This window comes from Zingiber officinale, chromosome 2B (genome assembly GCF_018446385.1).
Source record: "Zingiber officinale cultivar Zhangliang chromosome 2B, Zo_v1.1, whole genome shotgun sequence".
In the NCBI taxonomy this organism is placed as follows: Eukaryota; Viridiplantae; Streptophyta; class Magnoliopsida; order Zingiberales; family Zingiberaceae; genus Zingiber; species Zingiber officinale.
Window position 1 is genome coordinate 94,468,150 of NC_055989.1, and position 18,742 is coordinate 94,486,891.

An 18,742-nucleotide genomic window follows, 5' to 3' on the forward strand; every position below is an offset into this window, starting at 1 on the left:
CCAGGTCGCCTACTTGAAAGGCCCTAGGGATCACGCGTCGGTTGTAGTTCTGCTTCATACGCTGCCGGTACGCCATCAGCCGGACTGACGCTTTAGCTCTTTCCTCTTCGACCAAGTCTAGCTCCACGCTCCTCCGTTCGGCGTTATCTTCATCGTAGTTTTGCACCCTGACGGACTCCACCCCAACTTCAATCGGGATGACTGCTTCGCCTCCATATACCAAGTGAAAGGGAGTAACGCCCGTTCCCTCCTTTGGTGTCGTGCGGAGAGCCCATAAGACGCCCGGCAGCTCGTCTACCCAGCTACCTCCTTCATGGTCAAGCCGAGCCCGTAAAATTCTGAGAATTTCCCGGTTTGTTACCTCGGCTTGACCGTTACTCCGGGGATATGCCACCGATGTGAAGTGTTGCTCGATGCCATAACTATCGCACCACTCTTTGAGCAACTTCCCCGTGAATTGACGTCCGTTGTCAGAGACGAGTCGTCTTGGTATGCCAAAGCGGCATATGATATTTTGCCATATGAACTTTTTGACCATCTGCTCGGATATTTTTGCAAGTGGCTCAGCTTCCACCCATTTTGAGAAGTAATCGACCGTCACCAATAAGAACTTCCGCTGCCCGGTAGCCATGGGGAAGGGTCCCACGATGTCCATCCCCCATTGGTCGAACGGGCACGCCACAGTTGATGCTTTCATCTCTTTTGCCGGTCGGTGGGACATGCTGTGATACTTCTACCAGGACAGACAATTTGCAACGGTCTGGGCAGCATCCTTTTGAAGTGTTGGCCAAAAATACCCGGCTAGCAAAATCTTCCTGGTCAATGACCTTCCTCCTGGATGTCCACCGCACGAACCTTGGTGCACTTCTCGAAGGATGTACTCGGCATCTTCCCAGCTGACGCATTTTAGGAGCGGACGGGAGAAGGCCTTCTTGTAGAGTTGATCTCCTACGAGGGTGAACCGACTAGCCCTTCTCTTCAGTAAGTGAGCTTCTTCCCAGTCGGATGGGGTAGCTCCCGAGCGCAAAAACTCCACAATAGTTGTCCTCCAGTCGCTCGGGTATGTGATGCCCTCCATCCGATCGACATGTGATACTAAAGATACTTGCTCGATCGGATTCTGAGAGCCGACCGGGGATAACGCACTTGCCAACTTGGCCAATTCGTCCGCCACTTGATTCTCCGCCCGGGGGATCTTCTGAATAACCACCTCTCTGAAGTTGAGTTTAAGTTTTTCAATAGCTTCCACGTAGAGCTTGAGCCTTGCACTATTTATCTCGAACATCCCCGAGATTTGCTGAGCAGCCAACTGGGAATCTGAATAGAGGATGACTCGGCCGGCTCCAACGTGCCGAGCGGCCTATAATCCAGCAATAAGGGCTTCATATTCTGCTTCGTTGTTGGTCGCTCGATAATCTAGCCGGACGGAGAGCTGCATCCGCTCTCCTTGAGGGGACAGCAATACTATGCCAATTCCGCTTCCGTGTCTAGTGGACGATCCATCCACGAACACTTTCCACACAGCTTCGGGTTCCGGGTTCTGCACTTCTGTCACGAAATCGGCTAAGGCTTGTGCTGTGATAGCCAAGCGGGGTTGATATTGGATATCAAATTCGCTTAGCTCGGTTGTCCATTTGATGAGCCATCCGGAAGCTTCTGGGTTCAAAAGCACTCGTCCCAACGGGCTATTGGTCTTGACGATAATTGTGTGCGCCAAGAAATAAGGACGAAGCCTCCGAGCGGCAAGAATCAAAGCAAAGGCCAACTTCTCGAGTCCGGTGTAGCGGGTTTCAACATCTTTCAAGATATGACTAAGGAAATATACAGGTTGCTCCTCACCTCTCGACCGGACTAACGTCGATCCCACAGCATGCTCGGTTGAGGATAAATAAATGTGCAACGGCTCGCCGACAGTTGGCTTGGCCAGCACAGGTAGGGAACTTAAGTACGTCTTCAGTTCTTCAAAGGCCCGATCGCAGTCTTCATTCCATTGGAACTTTGTAGCTTTGCGGAGGATTTTGAAGAACGGAAGGCTCCGATCGACAGTCTTAGAGATGAAGCGTGATAGCGCTGTAATCCGACCGGTCAGCCTCTGTACTTCCCTCATATTTTTGGGCGGTGGCATGTCCTGAAGAGCCTTCACTTTGCTAGGATTAGCTTCAATACCCCGCTCGGTCACAATATAGCCCAAGAAGCGTCCTCCTTTGGCGCCGAACAAACACTTATGAGGGTTGAGCTGGACCCCATATTTTCTGAGTGTATGGAAGGTTTCTTCCATATCTTTGCATAAAGTGGCCGCTCGGAAAGATTTGATGAGGATGTCATCTACATATACCTCCAGGTTATGTCCGATTTGCTCGCGGAAGACCCTATTCATCAATCTTTGATATGTTGCTCCGGCATTCTTCAGCCCGAACGGCATCACCGTATAGCAATACGTCCCGTCCGGTGTAACGAAGCTAACTTTTTCCTGATCTTCCGGGGCGAGCGGTACTTGATGATAGCCTTGATAGGCGTCCAGCATACATATAAGCTCGCATCCGACTGTAGAATCTACGAGCTGATCGATTCGGGGCAGAGGGTAGGAATCCTTCGGGCAGGCTTTATTCAGATCTCTGAAGTCGATGCACACCCTCCATTTGTTGCCCGGCTTAGAGACGAGCACCACATTTGCTAACCAGCTTGGGAATTGAACCTCCCGTATGTGGCCGGCTTCTAAGAGTCTTTCTACCTCTGCTCGAATGATAATATTCTGCTCGGCGCTGAAATCTCTTCTTCTTTGTTTTACTGGCCGAGCGTCCGGTCGGACATGAAGCTTATGTTGGGCTATGCTGGGGGAGACACCGGGCAGCTCATGCGTCGACCAGGCGAAGACGTCATGATTCCTCTGGAGGCATTTGACCACCTCTTCTTTCTGTTCGTCCTCCAGGTCGGCGGTAATAAAGGTTGTGGCCTCCGGTCGGCTCGGATGAATCTGCACTTCCTCCTTTTCATCATAAATTAAGGCAGGAGGCTTCTCAGTTATGGCGTGCACCTCGATCCGTGGAGACTTTCGAGCGGCGTTGGATTCAGCTCGGACTGTTTCCACATAGCATTTCCGAGCGGCTAATTGATCTCCTCGTACTTCGCCGACTTTGTCCTCGACCGGGAATTTGATCTTCTGGTAGAATGTCGACACAGCAGCTCGAAATTCGCTTAACGCCGGTCGCCCCAATATCACGTTGTAGGATGAAGGGGATTCGACCACCACAAAGTTTGTTGTCCTCGTTCTCCGGAGCGGTTCTTCCCCCAAGGAGATAGCCAGTCTTACATGTCCGACCGGAAGAACCTCATTGCCCGTAAACCCGTAGAGGGGGGTTGTCATGGGCAGCAGCTCGGCTTGATCGATTTGTAGTTGATCAAAGGCCTTTCTGAAGATGATGTTGACCGAGCTGCCAGTGTCAATGAAGATACGGTGGATGGTGTAGTTGGCTATTACCACTTTAATGATAAGGGCATCATCATGCGGCACTTCAACTCCCTCAAGATCCTTGGGCCCGAAACTGATCTCGGGTCCGCTCGCCCTTTCTTGACTGCAACCCACCTCATGGACTCTGAGCTGCCGAGCGCTTGTTTTTCTTGCCCTGTGTGAATCTCCTCCGGTCGGCCCACCCGCAATGATATTGATTTCTCCCCGGGAGATGTTGTTTCTATTCTCCTCTTCCCGAGCGGACTGCCTAGGTCGCTCATTGGACCTTCGAGAACGATCTTCATGCCTCAGAGGGAAACGCCGTTCGGGAGATCTCCTATATGTTCGCCGACCGGACTCTTGCTGACGCTGCCGGCGGTCGGGCGAAGGTGATCGACGAGGGCCACCCCGTCGCACGGGGTGGGTGATTGAAGGCAAGCCTCGACAATCGCGGGTGTTGTGAGAGTCAGTATTATGGAAAGAGCAAAACATTGGAGTCCATACCCTCTTTTTCTTCATCCTTGGCCGCTCGGCCGCTATCTCTTGGACCACCGGGGACTTCGTATGATGCGCCCGGGATGCCTCAACTCTTGGCCCTCTTGGTGGCTGATGGGTATCGGGCTGCTTCCGTTCGGCTTGGGCCGGACGTTCGGCATGAGTTCCCTTCCGTCGGGCAGCCTCCGCCTCTTCCACATTTATATACTCATTCGCCCGGTGCAGCATGTGGTCGTAGTCTTTGGGCGGTTTGCGAATGAGCGCGCGGAAGAAGTCCCCTTCCACGAGGCCTTGCGTGAATGCGTTCACCATTGTCTCCGAAGCGGCTGTGGGGATGTCCATTGCTACTTGATTAAATCGCTGTATATACGCCCGGAGAGATTCTCTTGGTTCTTGTTTGACGGTGAACAGGCTGACGCTTGTCCTTTGATAACGTCGGCTGCTCGCAAAGTGATGAAGAAATGCCGTTCGGAACTCCTGGAAGCTAGTGATAGAGCCGTCCGACAGTCTCCGAAACCACCTATGTGCGATTCAGATAGAGTGGTGAGAAATACCCGCACTTTACGCCATCAGATATTGATGCAAGGTGGCTGTTGTCGAACTTCCCAAATGATCGTCCGGGTCGGTCATTCCATTGTAAGCTCTGATCGGTGGTGATGTATAATATTTTGGTAGCGGATCCCATGTATGGCAGAATGCGGTGAACACCTCGGGTGGCGCGTCGCTCGGGAGCTTGCCCTTTCTATGATCGAACGGGAGGCTCATGGACGAAGATCCTTGCTCCCGTGGGCGGCGGTTTCGGGGAGTACTAAGAGAGCCCGAGGAACCCTCTGTTGAAACATATTAAGGCGGTGCCTTGCGCCTCTTGGCCGAGGTTGTTTCTTTGTTGCGCTCGCTCAGCTTGTGCTTTCTCCTTTTGCTGCTCCACTATCTTGGCTTCCCTCGCCTCGACTATAGCGTCCAACTCTTCTTGTGAGAGTGCCACGGTGTGTAGTCTTCCAGCCTCGTCCATTGCCTCTGCTCGGATGCAGGTGCGTTCCCACAGACGGCGCCAAATTGATCCTGTCCGAATCAGGAGTCAACGGACGCTGGGGACGTGGCGCTCCCTGCTGGATCCTCGAGTGCTCCGGCGAACCTGCAACAAAACCGAGCCGGGAGGGGTGTCCCGGCGACGGCCCTCCGACGCTCAAGTCAGGCGAGGAATAACAAAGGAAGTGGCTTCAGAGATCTAGATGCGCGTACCTCCGGTGAAGAAATGGGGGCCTTATATAGACCTATTGAAGAAGCCTGAGCACGCCAATCGAAGCGATCACCTGCTTTCGATCATGCCCAGGTATGGGTCTGTCAGAAGGACATCCCTAAGGTCATACCGTTACTGTATCCACCTCTCCATGATGTGACGGCGAGATCCTCCATCGTGCGATCTTGTGTACGGCCTAATCATCAGACATGCTTCTGTCGATGTCCCATATCCCGAGCCGAGCGCATAGGCCGCTCGACCACCTTTGTACCCTCGCCCTTATCTTGGCCGAACGGATCACCCGCTCGGCCCTTCGATCCTCCTGCCTTGGCGTCGGAAACCCAAGCCCATGGATGGGTTATCTCTAGCTCCGCTCGGACCATTACCCGCTTGGCCAGCCCTCCATCCGTCCTTAGGCTGGGACCCTTCAGAAGGTGGGCCCCCCATTCTTACCGCCGGATCACTGTCTATTTTGATAACAAACTTGTTATCAAGAAAAATAGGGAAGTTATCTGTTCTGGTACGTTGGTTGACAATTTATAATCCAATAACTTCCACGATGCAATAAATGAAAATTAATAACACATTTTCTAAATAAGAGAAAGTAACCTTCGAAAATGAACCAATTATATTTTTGGCATCTAAGGCTAGGTTATATTAACTTGAGTAGGATTCAAAGGATAATAACCAATGAACTCTTGGGTTCATTGGTAGTGGAAATCTTTCCAACCTGCGAGTCTTACTTGGAAGGAAAAATAACCAAAAAGCTTTTAAGTCTAAGGGGTATGAAGCCAAACATATGTTGGAATTGGTTCATTCTGATTTGTGTAGACCTTTGACTATCCAGGCAAGAGGTTGTTTCGAATATTTTGTCTCTTTTATAGACGACTATTCGAGATAAGGATACATTTACTTAACGCGCCACAAGTCTAAGTGCTTTGATTAGTTCAAAGAGTACTAGGCTGATGTGGAGTAACGTCAAAGTAAAAGTATCAAGACACTACGGTGAAATCGTAGTAACGAGTACCTCTTAGGAGAGTTTAGGAATCACTTATCAGAAGACGAGATTTAATCCCAACTAACTGCACCTGGTACATCCTAATAAAATGGTTTAATAGAAAGAAGGTACAAAACTCTTATGGAATAATTAGATCGAAGATGAATTATTCAGAAAATTACCAAATTTATTTTAAGGATCTTTGGCCCCGAGCTAAAATTAGAGGGATGTGTTTATGGTTCTGTTAGAAATATTTATGTTAAAAAGTGCAGATAAAATAAAAACAAAAAAGAGAACAAAATCATTCTTCGGTTAAAAAATTAATTAATAATTAAAAATAAGGAACTTACATTAAAAATACACGTGATCGGCAGGATTCGAATCTGCGCGGGCAAAGCCCACATGATTTCTAGTCATGCCCGATAACCACTCCGGCACGATCACTAGATGTTTTTTGATCCACTAATTCATATATAGAAACAAATATTTAAATTGCTAAGATATAATTATCGAGTATGCGAGTCTGTGACCAGAGTTGAAATTTGGAAACTAAAAATAAAGTAAATTGTTTCTCCCAACCCTCTGATACATTCACCTCCTCGGCCCCATCAAAAATTTAATGATATTCACATTTATATCTTTTATGCTTTATTTGTTATTTGTTATTTTTTAATTGGTTTTATTTTTTTTTTGTTAACAATAAAAAAAAGAAAATATTTTTTTTATTTTCGCACCCCCACTATACAATTTTTTTTACCGGTCCCAATATTTTTTTTATTAGTTTTGTTTTTTTAAAAAATAAACAAAACTAAAATAAATTTTCTATGTTAACAATATTATTTTTTTAATTGGTTTTATTTTTTTTGTTAACAATAAAAAACAAACATTTTTTTTATTTTCACACCCCCAATATACAATTTTTTTTAGCCGGCCCCAATATTTTTTTTATTAGTTTTATTTTTAAAAAAAAACAAAACTAATAAAAAATAAACAAAACTAAAATAAATTTTAGCCGGCCCCAATATTTTTTTATTAGTTTTATTTTTTGTTAAAAAAACAAAATCAATAAAAAAATAAACAAAACTAAAAAAAAAAATTTGGCCAGCCCCAACAATTTTTTTATTGATTTTGTTTGTTTTTTTTGTTAATAAACAAACAAAACTAAAAAAAAGCAATGACAAAGGGTATAAGTGTAATTTTTGGAATGGAGGCCGGGAAGGAAATGTGTCAGAACGGGTGCGAAAAGCAAACTCTAATGATGAAAATTTGGCAAGTTTAGATGAAACGATTTACTCCCCAGATTTAATGTCGTTGTTATATGACACGTAGCTTATAGAAAGCTTTAAGTGAAAATATAAATGGAAAGATTGAACAATGAGAATTATCATTTTAGCAGTAGATTGTTGTTCCATCCACCATTTAATTCATCCATAAATTTATTTAAAATTACATATATATACATGGGAGATAGAAAAATGATCCTTAATTTTATCCCTATCTTTTTTATCCTTATTCAAGGTCTACACAATCTTCATGCACTGTCTCGCGATCTTCATAGTACACCACAAAAGTCCTCCTCTTGCCCCTCCTACCGCCATCTCCATCCCCCCTTCTTCCCACAATTCGTATCACCTCCATCCCTCCGCCGAACGGCAGCACCACCGACGACGATCTCCCCCTCATCTGCACCCTCGTCCTTCCTCCCGCAGGAGCCGCCCCCGGCGGCGACCTCCTCCCGACATCGAACAGGTTGCTCACCACCACCACCGCCCCGCGCGGGCCCGCGTCCACGGCCGCCACCGCCTCCTCGCAGTCCTCCTCCCCCATCCCTCGGTCCACCACCGCGAAGTCCACTCCCCTTAGCCGCTCCACCGCCTCCCCCGGCCGCCCCGCCACCCGGCACTCCACCACGTCCGCTATGCCCAACCCCTCGGCCTGCCTCCTCAGCAACTCCCCCGCCTCCTGCTCGCGGCGCACGCAGACGACCCGCCCGCCCGTCTGCCGCGCCGCAGCCGCCAGCGCGATTACGGACGGCGACATGCAGCCGGGTTCCACGTCCACCATGACCCTGGCGCGGTTGCCGGCCGCCAGGGCGGAGATGTACTCCACGCACATGGGCTCGATGCCCACTTCCTCTTCCTCGTAGTACTCGTAGAATTCCTCGCACTGTACAATTCATCGCATGCAACATCCGATTAATCAATCTGCTTAATTAATCAATCAATTGCTAGCTCTTCAATTCCAATTATCAAAAACAAAATCTACATACAAAATTAGAAACCGACCAATTGAAGAGTGCGTAGGTAAGCTTTCATGGCGTCCACCGGCGACCAGCAACCCATTGTTCGACGATGGAGACGACGACGATGACGAGGAGCGAAGGCCTCAAGCTGCCTCTTTATAAACTGCAGAGCAGAAAAGGAGGTGGGGCCATCATGTTAGCATGCATGTCATGGGTCGTTCGTTGCCCGGACGAGGCCACGAAAGCGAAGCGGACGGCTGTCGAGGGTCGGCCTTGCGCGACGGACACGTGGAAGCATTCTCCGCGCGCTCATGTGAGTGAGGAAAGGTGACACCCAAACTCGGGAACATCTCCTGAGAGTCGAGCTGCCGTCATCGCGCTCGTGGCTGATCTACTAGAAACCGACGCTTTAAATGGGCAGTTGAGTAATGTCAGCGCGCGCGAGCGCGAGCGCGCCTTCTTTCTCGTGATTAATTGACTTTCTTTTTATGGTTTGTGAGAGATCTCGTGTTATGTCGAACTTTGACTTGTGTGTAATTTGCAATCACGTGAAGTCGTACTTGCTCGTGGTGATCGAGAGACGAACGCCTAAAACATGAGAACCGGCTTATCGAACTTTCTCGAACAATTTCATGTATCATAGCATTAATTACTGGGGTGCTTGGTTCATTGAAGGGAATGGAAATAAGAATGGGATTGATAGAAACAGGGAATAGAAATGAGGGTTTTCCCATTCCCCTCCTTTTACTAGGGAATGACTCATTCCTATGTTTAGGGTAATGAATCCATGGAACCCACCACTAATCTCTCAAACCAAACACCCACTTTCAATCCCTTTCCCATTCCTCACTCTCATACCATCCAACCAAGCACCCCTGAGTTTTAATTCTATCTATGAATCTTCAGTTTTTTAATCTAAATAAATCGTGTATCCAATTTTTATAGCATTTAAATCATGAGCTATATTCTCAAAATACCTCACTCTTTCTCTATAGTCCAACAATTAATTTCTGAATTATTTTAAATTAAAACTGATCATGTACTTTTGAAAACCTTTAAATATATTTATGTCTTCGGAGCTAAATTTGATAGTATAAATTGAAATCATTTTTTAAAATTTTTATTCTATCAATTCAAAAATTTACTATTCTCATTCTATGCTATTGAATTCAGATATGAAACATAGATATATTACGAAGATTTTCAGGAGTATATTAATTTCATTTAAAGTGATAGTCAGTTTCATCCAAACTGATTTATTGATTACACTATTTAAAAATTTAAAAGTTTAATGATTTTAGAAATAAGTGTTCTAAAAATCTATTATCGAATTTAGATATAAGGTCATGAATACATCCAGGAGGTTATCAAGAGTATATTGATTTTAATTTGAATTAATTCGAAGTTTTCTAAATTTATTAGTGTTTTGGATGAAATACCAAAACTTACATGGTTAAGAAAACCACTAAATTTTTATATATATTTAATTACTCAATTTCAACTTAAAAAAAAAAATCTAGAAATGATTGAGGAGGCGTTGACAAACTGTGAGCATATAAATAGGAGTAAGTGTTCCGTTAAAATTGAATTGAACCCAATCAAATTAATCGAAACTAAATTATCAATTTTTTTTTGAACTAATTAAGCCGATCAAATTATCCAATACAAATTGAACAAATTGAACCGATAAATAACTATTAATTTTGTTGAAAATCAAATTAACCAAATTTATTAGAATAATGAAAGATTTAATCGAAATCTAAACTAATTTTTTTAAATAATAATGGAATCAGAAGGATATATAATTTTTTTTTTATTTTGATTTATTTAGTATATCTGAATTAGAAATTTTTAAATCAACATTAAACCAAATTAATCAAAAAAAACTTTTTTTAAAAAAAAAACTGAAATACTGAATTGACTAAATTGAATTTTTAAATGCAATTGGTTCAGTCGCGCGATTTATCTAATTTATCCAATTTAACCGAATTATGGATATAAAAAACCTTAAGTGTATTTTATTAGTCAAATTAAATAAAAATTTGAAACTTTATATATATTTTGAAAAGTTTGGAAGCCGATGAGCGGAGATATTAGCGGTCGATTGCAGTGGCTTCTCCTTCTCGTCCCGATCTCTCTACATTTGATCATTGGTTCGTTTTTTGTTTCGCTATCCCTAATCCCAAGTGCTTGTCGCTCCTGATTTCCTATGATATATTCAAGTCTTTATTGGCAATCCTAGTATTTTTTTTGGATCAGCATTTTTGTTTTCCTATTCTGTTAGGTTTCTAGGTTATTGGCATTTTGATTCATTCAGAGAATCTACTTATTGTTTCCAAATTGGCTGGTCATTTCAATCGTGTTTGAAGAGGAATGTGTCTAGTCTTTGGAGTTTGTTCGATAGGTTGCTTTTAGACCAGCTGATCTTGAATATCCCCTCGTATTGAAATCAAGTCGTCAATTAGGTATAGGCCAATTAAAAGTGTTCAAGCCATTAAGAGTTAAAATGTTCTATAACTTAGGGTGACATGAAATGGAATAGGAATGAGAACTGAATGAAGATATTCAGTGGAATATTCTAATTCTTTGTTGAATGCATTAATAGAATGGTATAACAAGCGCAATGACTCATTCTATATGTTTAGGTCATCTAACCAATTTAACATGCTTGATCCACCCAGACTAACATGTATAGCACATTTGGACTAGTCTATCAAATGTAACTAGCCTTATCCAATTTGCTTGTTTTATCCGCCTGACTTGTGTTGTTATTCAATTCGTTCAGTTGCTTAGCCAACCTAATCAGTCTCCTCGGTCCACCTAACTTATATAATTCTCTAATAACATGTCAGCCTAGACATCCTATGCATTCAACAAGTTCAATTCATCTTAATCCACCAAACATGCCTACACAATCTATCTAATTTGGTCTCCTTGGGACGATCTAGTAGGTAGTACATGAGGTGTTGTCACCATAAGGTCTGAGGTTCAAATCTCGATAAAGCCGATATAAATATCTCCTTTATGTGCTAATCACTATTCCAAAGGCTAGTAGTTGTCCGTGATTTACCTCCTTCGTGTTGGTCCTGGTACGAGTTGGTGGAGACGCTGGGGGCGAGCATATTCTCCTTTTACCACCACAATCTATCTAATTTGGCCCAATTGTCCGCCACACCCGATTTATTCTAATTCATCAAATTCACCTAGCATGTCCCGCTTAGGCTATCTTGTCAAGATAGCTCAACTTGCTCGACTCATTATATTGCTCGTCCCGTAAAGCAAATTAATCTTACTTGTCAGAATCACTTGGCCTATTTGACTCACCTAACTCACTTGACCTATATGAATTGGTAATGATTAAAACATCATCCTAGTATTTGTTCATTGTAAATTCTAGTATTTGTTCATTGTAAATTAGTGTTAATTTCTCCAACTTAAATCACAAGGCTTGTCAATGTCACCTAGCCATGAACAACATGTTTTTTTTTAAAATATATAAAATTCAATTTAGGTAAAATTCAAATGGAACAGGACAATAAATAATTAAATTGGGTATATATGATTCCTCATCTGTTCAAAATAAAATTTTTTAGTCATTTTCTTTAGTAGCATATTCATTGCTAAAATATAGTATAGTATTGAAAGAAAATCTAAAATCAAAGAAATTTTAATATCCGTGAGCAACAAGGCATAGCTTTATTGATGATAACAATGTTAGAAAAAAAATTTAGATGATAATGGCATGTTCAAAATAACTTTATTGATAGATGAGTAGAATTTTTTTAGAGTGGAAGCAGTAAGGGAATAAGAAAGATTAAAGAAAAACTATAGTTAATCTAATAAACAAATAACTTGACTAATTGGAATAACATTAAGGATATGCATAGAGCATAATGGAGTATAAAATCCATGAATCTGACTCCATTGATGATAAGGAATTGTTGATGATCCTGTCTAAGAAGCTTGATAAAATGGAAAGTTGGGAAGAGAACTTACTGTTGATGAAGAAGAACACCTGAGAACTCTCGATCCGAGAAAACTAAAGCGGATCCAGAAGAATAAAGTCACCGAACACCCTCCTTATACGAAGACTCAAGGACGAAAGGAGGGATCCACTGAAGAACACCAAGATCTGGAGCTTCCCCGGCTTCCTGCGCACAAGAGATCAACTAACACTATTATCAGTGACCTAAGACCGGGGTGTGAATCCCTGGCTAGGCCCTACGACGCTCAAGTCAGTGATCTCTCTTAGTGTGGAAGGAAGAAAGAAGATGAACAGTGATTGAAATTAAGATTTGTAATGGATAGTTGTGAGTGTGGTGAGTGTAAGCATACCTGGCCAACGGAGAAGATTCCCCTTTTTATACCACTTCATATAACCTCCGTAGTCATGAAATGGATCTCGGTTTGTTAGAATTTGTTATGAGATGACGTAAGTCATGTACTTGCAGAAAATAACTTTTAATGAATCTTTTTTGTACCCCAGATGTACCTTCTTTGTCGCCTAGTACTTGTAGAAGAGTCTAGAAACATTCTTCCCGCCAAATTAGCAAAGTTGTTATACAATCACATACTACAGAAATCTTCATTAAGCTATTTATGAATATTCTTGAAATATTTGTTCTCGCCCTATCTTATAAGCTATATGGAGATATATTTATCGTCCCTACCTGCTTACCCTATTTTTATTATGCTATAGACAGTCTGATTTTATACTATGATTTGTATCAGACGGAATTGAACCAAAATTATATCTGGGCGAGTTACTACTATTGTTCAACATATGTCATAATCGTTCGATAATATACTATAGATCTTGTAAGGCCTATCTTTTCACACCCAGACGATCATATAAGTCGACCCAATGCTAATATACATCCAGATGTACTAATCCAAACAATCTTGGTTTATCTATCTTAAACGTGTAAACCCGGTCAATATTTGACCCATCTTTCTTTAAGCATATTATCCCGATCGATATTAGGCTATCTTTCTTTAAGCATATTATCCCGGTCGATATTGGCCTATCTTTCTTTAAACATATTATCTCGGCTGATATTAGCCTATCTTTCCTTAAGCATATTTCCCTTGTCGATATTGGCCTACTTTCCTTTAAGCCTATTATCCCGGTCGATATTAGTCTATTTTCCTTAAGCATATTACCTCGGACGATATTCATGTTTGTTTAATTCTGTTATCTCCTCTCCCCTCTTCACCGGGGACCTACTAGACCTAACCCATATTAGTTGATATTATACCGTTCTAAATTTTTCGATATTTGTATGACATTTATATCGAAATTTTCAATATACCATATAATACCAAAATTTTACTATAGTTGGTATGAAATTTATATAATACCATCATTCAACAATTTGGGGCCATATTACATGAATTTCTTATTTCTCACATAGTTGAAACAATTTTACAATTTCTTCCATTTGGGCTTAGAGCCTAAGGCCTGGCAATTTTAACATCAAATTGCATTTTTTTTTTTAGGAGCAATTTTACATATTTATTGTTGTAGTTTTAATGTGCTATGGTTATGCCAGATTGTGATGATAACAATACAATTTATACTTTATATGTAGGCTATTTTACACCTAATGCATTTTCAAGTCTAAACCAATAAAGCTATTGTAAGGATTTTTCAAATACTTAAAAAAAACTCATTTCATGTTTAGAAATGTTTTTAGCACAAAATTCTTATGCTTACTCCATCTTGAGTGTCTTATCTTCCTCGTTTCATGCTTGTGAGATACTAAATGCTTTGTTCTTTAGGTTTGGCTAATGGTCCACCAAAATCAAAGAATGTAGCTAATGTTGTTGATAAGATGACGTTTGGTTTAGAGGTTTAGGAATGAAGGAATGGATTCATTCCCAAGTCTTATGTTTGGTTGATGGGAATGGAATCAAGATTTTAGAAATGAAATCCAAAAATTTAGGTGTGGATGAAACTCACCCCTTCCCTTGGGTTTTGATGGAATGGGAATAAAAATTTGGACGAAAATATCCTTAGTATATTTGTTCAATTTTTTTTTCATTTCACTCTCTCTCATCATATTTTCTTTCTCCTCATTCTATCATCATATTTTTTTCTCTCAACATACTTTCTCACTCTTTATTCTCTCTCATCACACATTCTCTATCATTTTCTCTCTGTATTCTCTCTCATCACACACGCTCTCTCTCATATTTTCTCTCTCTTCATTCTTTCTTCATTTTTTCATCATACTTTCTCTCTCATCATTCTTTCTCTCTCTTCAATCTCTCTTACCATACTCTCTCTCCATATTTTATTTAATCACACTTTTTCCTCTTCATTTTCTTCCATCACACTCTCTCTTCTCATTCTCTCTCATCACACATTCTCTATCATTTTCTCTCTGCATTCTCTCTCATCACACACACACTCTCTCATTATTTCCTCTCTCTTCATTCTCTCCTTATTTTCTCATCATACTTTCTCTCTCATCATATTTTATCTCTCCTCAATCTCTCTTACCATACTCTCTCTCCCCATATTTTTCCTCATCACACACTCTCTCTCTCTTCATTCTCTTCCATCACACTTTCCCCCTCTTCATTTTTTCCCATCACACTTTCTCTCTCATCATACTTTCTCTTCTCAATCTCTCATTTTCTCTTATCACACTTTCTCTCTCTTCATTTTTTCCCATCACTCTTTCTCTCTCAACACACTTTCTTTCTTATCATACTTTTTCTCTTCTCAATCTCTCATATCACGCTCTCTCTCCTCATTTTCTCTCATCAAACTTTTCCTCTCTTCATTTTTCCCCATCATACTTTTTCTCTCATCATATGTTTTTCGCACATTCAACTTTATCTTCCATCTAATTTTTTCTCTTATTTTTCTCTAAGAGTAAAAAAGAAAATTTAAGTTCATTCCGATTGAAAATATTCAACTAACCAAATATTATTTTTAGGAATGATACCCAAGCTCATACTCATTCCCATTTCATAATACTATGATATTCATTCTCATTCCGATTCCTAAGAAAGAATCAAACATCACCTAATACTTCTAATTCTGGCACTCCGACAAAACCCGAGTGTTATATGTATGTGTAGTTCTCACGGGCGTCCTGCTCTTGGTCTTGGCAGTTTTCCTTTTTAAACTTTGGCAAAAAAAACGAAGTGAGAGGGCCTGCACGCCCGTCTACTGAGATTATTCCAAAAGGATGATGATCCGGAGCTTGAGTTTGGTCTTCGAAATTAAGAAATATTTCATGCAATTTGCCTATTATTTTTTCGGGTAGTGTTGAATTGTTTTTTTTTAATGATGGACATAATGCTCTAGTTCAAACTTTTATATTTCTAAGAAACTTCATTTTTCTGCTTTATCATTTTGTATTTTGCATGTTCACTCCCGTCAGCACTAGCAAGATAATCTCCACAATAAAGTTTGCATCACCGTCTTAGTGAAGATTTCTATATCATGATATAGGCTATGGATATTATTGATGTTGGTTCTGGTACGGGATCAATAGTCTAAAATAAAATTTAGCCATTTCTGTCTCTTTCGACTTTGATTAGAAAATATAATTAATTTATCAAAATAATTAATAAAAAAAATAACAACTTATAAAAGAAAGGTATAAAAGATAGTTACAATTTACGTGATTGTTAATCTAAGATAGATAAAAGTATTAGAAAGATCTTCTTCATTGAAAGTGGAGAAGTCTCTTATATTTTTTGATAATTCAGAAAGTTGCTAAGAAATGAATACAAAAGTTACTGTCTATTTCCTAACTTCAGGGGTTTTTTTCTTATAGCTACAGGAAAACTTTATCTGAAACTGGAAAACGCCTTCAATTGGTTTTAAGGTGCTTTCAATCAGATAAATTTTATCGTCGAAGATAAAATCTTATCTTCAGTTAACGGTAAGGCGCCTTCAATAGGCTGGAAGGTGTCTTTGACACTGTTCATGAAAGGCGCCTTCCAAGCCATTGAAAGAGCTTTCCCTGTAGGAGATTAACTCCTTAGTTGATCTTTATTGGGTGATGCTCCTGCCTTCCAAAGTTGAGCTCATCCGAACTTAACTTCGGCCTTCTCTTTGATCAATCTTCTGCTTCAGCTTCTCATCTCTCGGAAATACCGTGTCTTTTCTTTTCGTCCACTAACGTACTTTTCCGCAATACCTTGTCCCTCGAACGCACCGAGTCTGTCGACTCTTTCCCGTGTCATCCTTTTCACCAGCTGTGTCTTTCGCTCAACTTCTTGTGCTTCTAAGTTTCTGCTGGAGCACATCAAAATTACCATGGAATATTTACAATCTCTCTCTTTTTGATGTAAGCAACACAAACTAAGTTAGGAAATAACAAACATAGTGAAGTAAATTTAAGCATTAAAAATGCAAATTAAAATAATTAATATGCAAGTAAAATGTAAAATGTACCTCCCCTAGATTTAAGCTATAATTCTTCTATTTGATCACATTAAAAATAGGGGTAAAAATTTTAAGAGTTACATAAATAGCGACTAATACTTAAAAAAAATCTGGGAATTATTTTCAAAAAACTAATTTTTTTATGATTTAAAAAATCAATTTTAAAAGAAATAATTTAAAATTATTTCTAATTGCAACAAAACTTTGAAAATTTTTATAATAGTTAATCATATTTATCAGAAGTAGTGGTATAATTTTCATGAATTAATAAAATTAATCTAAGCAGTAATAAATTATTATATATAGAGATATTTATTTTGAAAAGAAACTAAAAAAATTATAGATTTTTAGCTTAATTTTTTTTAAACTTTTTCTCAGTATGTATAATCAAAATGATATCTTTAAAAAATTAATTTTTTAAATATCGACTTTTGAGAATTTTTAATATTAAAAACTAATAGTTTAGTAAAAAATTCATAGAATATTAAATAACATTTAGAAAATTTTAAAAAATATTCCTATGATAGAGAAAATGATGTTTTATTATAAAAATATTTTTAAAAAAAAACTCTTCGAAATAATTTAAATTTTACAAATATAAAGTTTGTTAAAAAAAATAATTAAAAAATAATACAGCTATAAAAAATTTTGAAATGTTTCGTACAAGTAATAAAATTCTTTTTCTCTGAAAAATCAACGATCTAATTAATTTCAAACAAAACAATGCGCAACAATTTATTTAAAAAAGTTAGATAATTTTAGAAAATATTAAATTAAATTAAAATAAAAGACGCATAAAAATTTAATTATGCATGATTTTGGAATCCAATATAGGTTCTACTGGATTAATCATAAATTTTCTTAGAATATACTTTTTTTTTTTTGTTACTTTTCTGATTATGGAATCTATAATATCAATTTAGTCCTTGATAATTTCTAAAATTTATAGTAGCAAAATTTGAACATGTAATTTTTTTAAAATTTTCTATTTATTCTTTCAACTTTTTATTTTCATCCTTCAGTTTATCATATATTTCTAAAGGACATACATTCGCTAAGATTGCTTTCAATTCTAAAACTTCCTTTTTTAAAATAGTATTTTTAGACTTAAGCTTATATAACGATCTAGTCATATATTTAATACCTAAATATAATTCGTCAGAAGATAGTAGACATACCTCACTTATCAGATTCGCTCTACAGCTTGTTTCTTCCTCCTTGTTGCAGGTTTCTTTTGAAGAGCCTCCCCTTTGTTTATGCTCTCCTCCTGGTGACTTACCATCAGTGCAAGTCCAGCGTACTCCTCCAAATTAGATTCTGTTACGACTCATCGTCTCAAGTCACCTTTAGGGTTTTGAGCTTTGTTGTGCTTAGTCCTTTCTTGTTGTCCTTCTTCTTCAGTCTTGAGCAGTTATCCTTGATGTGCCCTTCTTCATTACAGTGATAACATCTCACTTTCCCTTTTCTTCTTTTCTTAGCTTGCACTTTATTGTATTTATTATATCTAAAAAATTTCTTAAATTTTCTTACTATAAATATCATTTCGTCATTGTCGAGGGAAGTGTCGACATCTAATTTGTCCTTCTTAGCTTTTAGGGCAATGTTGTTTGATTTTTCTATGTCCCGAGTATCTACACAACGAGACTCGTGAAATTCAAAAGTAGAGAATAAACTTTCAAGCGTACTTACCTCGAAGTCCTTAGAGATGTAGTAAGCATCAATTAAGGCTGACCACTTTGGAGTTCTCGGAAAGGCATTAAGTGCATACCTTAAAAAGTAACGATTTGTTATCTTTTCTCTGAGGTTGTTGAACTAGGTGATCAAATCTTTGATCTCAGCATAGAGTTGAGCTACCTTCTCTCCCTTGTTCATCCAGAGATAGAAGTTGACTTCGGAGGATATCCCATCTC

General features: G+C 39.7%; 1 protein-coding gene and 1 non-coding gene across 3 annotated transcripts; both read right to left on the minus strand.

Annotated features, from left to right (window-relative positions):
- Positions 1-6,542: 6,542 nt before the first annotated feature.
- TRNAS-AGA lies at positions 6,543-6,624 on the minus strand. The gene has a single exon. It is a non-coding gene; the product is annotated as a tRNA-Ser (tRNA).
- A 974-nt stretch (positions 6,625-7,598) lies between these two features.
- LOC122049297 lies at positions 7,599-8,536 on the minus strand. Of its 2 annotated transcripts, none has more exons than XM_042610696.1 (2): positions 8,466-8,536; positions 7,599-8,346 (listed from the first exon to the last, which is right to left on the minus strand). In XM_042610696.1, the coding sequence occupies exons 1-2, from the start codon at positions 8,520-8,522 to the stop codon at positions 7,690-7,692; spliced, it is 714 nt and encodes a 237-aa protein (XP_042466630.1). In that variant the 5' UTR covers positions 8,523-8,536; the 3' UTR covers positions 7,599-7,689. The 2 variants fall into 2 exon arrangements, with proteins under 2 accessions (XP_042466630.1, XP_042466631.1); XM_042610697.1 differs by having other exon boundaries at positions 8,450-8,534.
- Between the last annotated feature and the right edge of the window lie 10,206 nt (positions 8,537-18,742).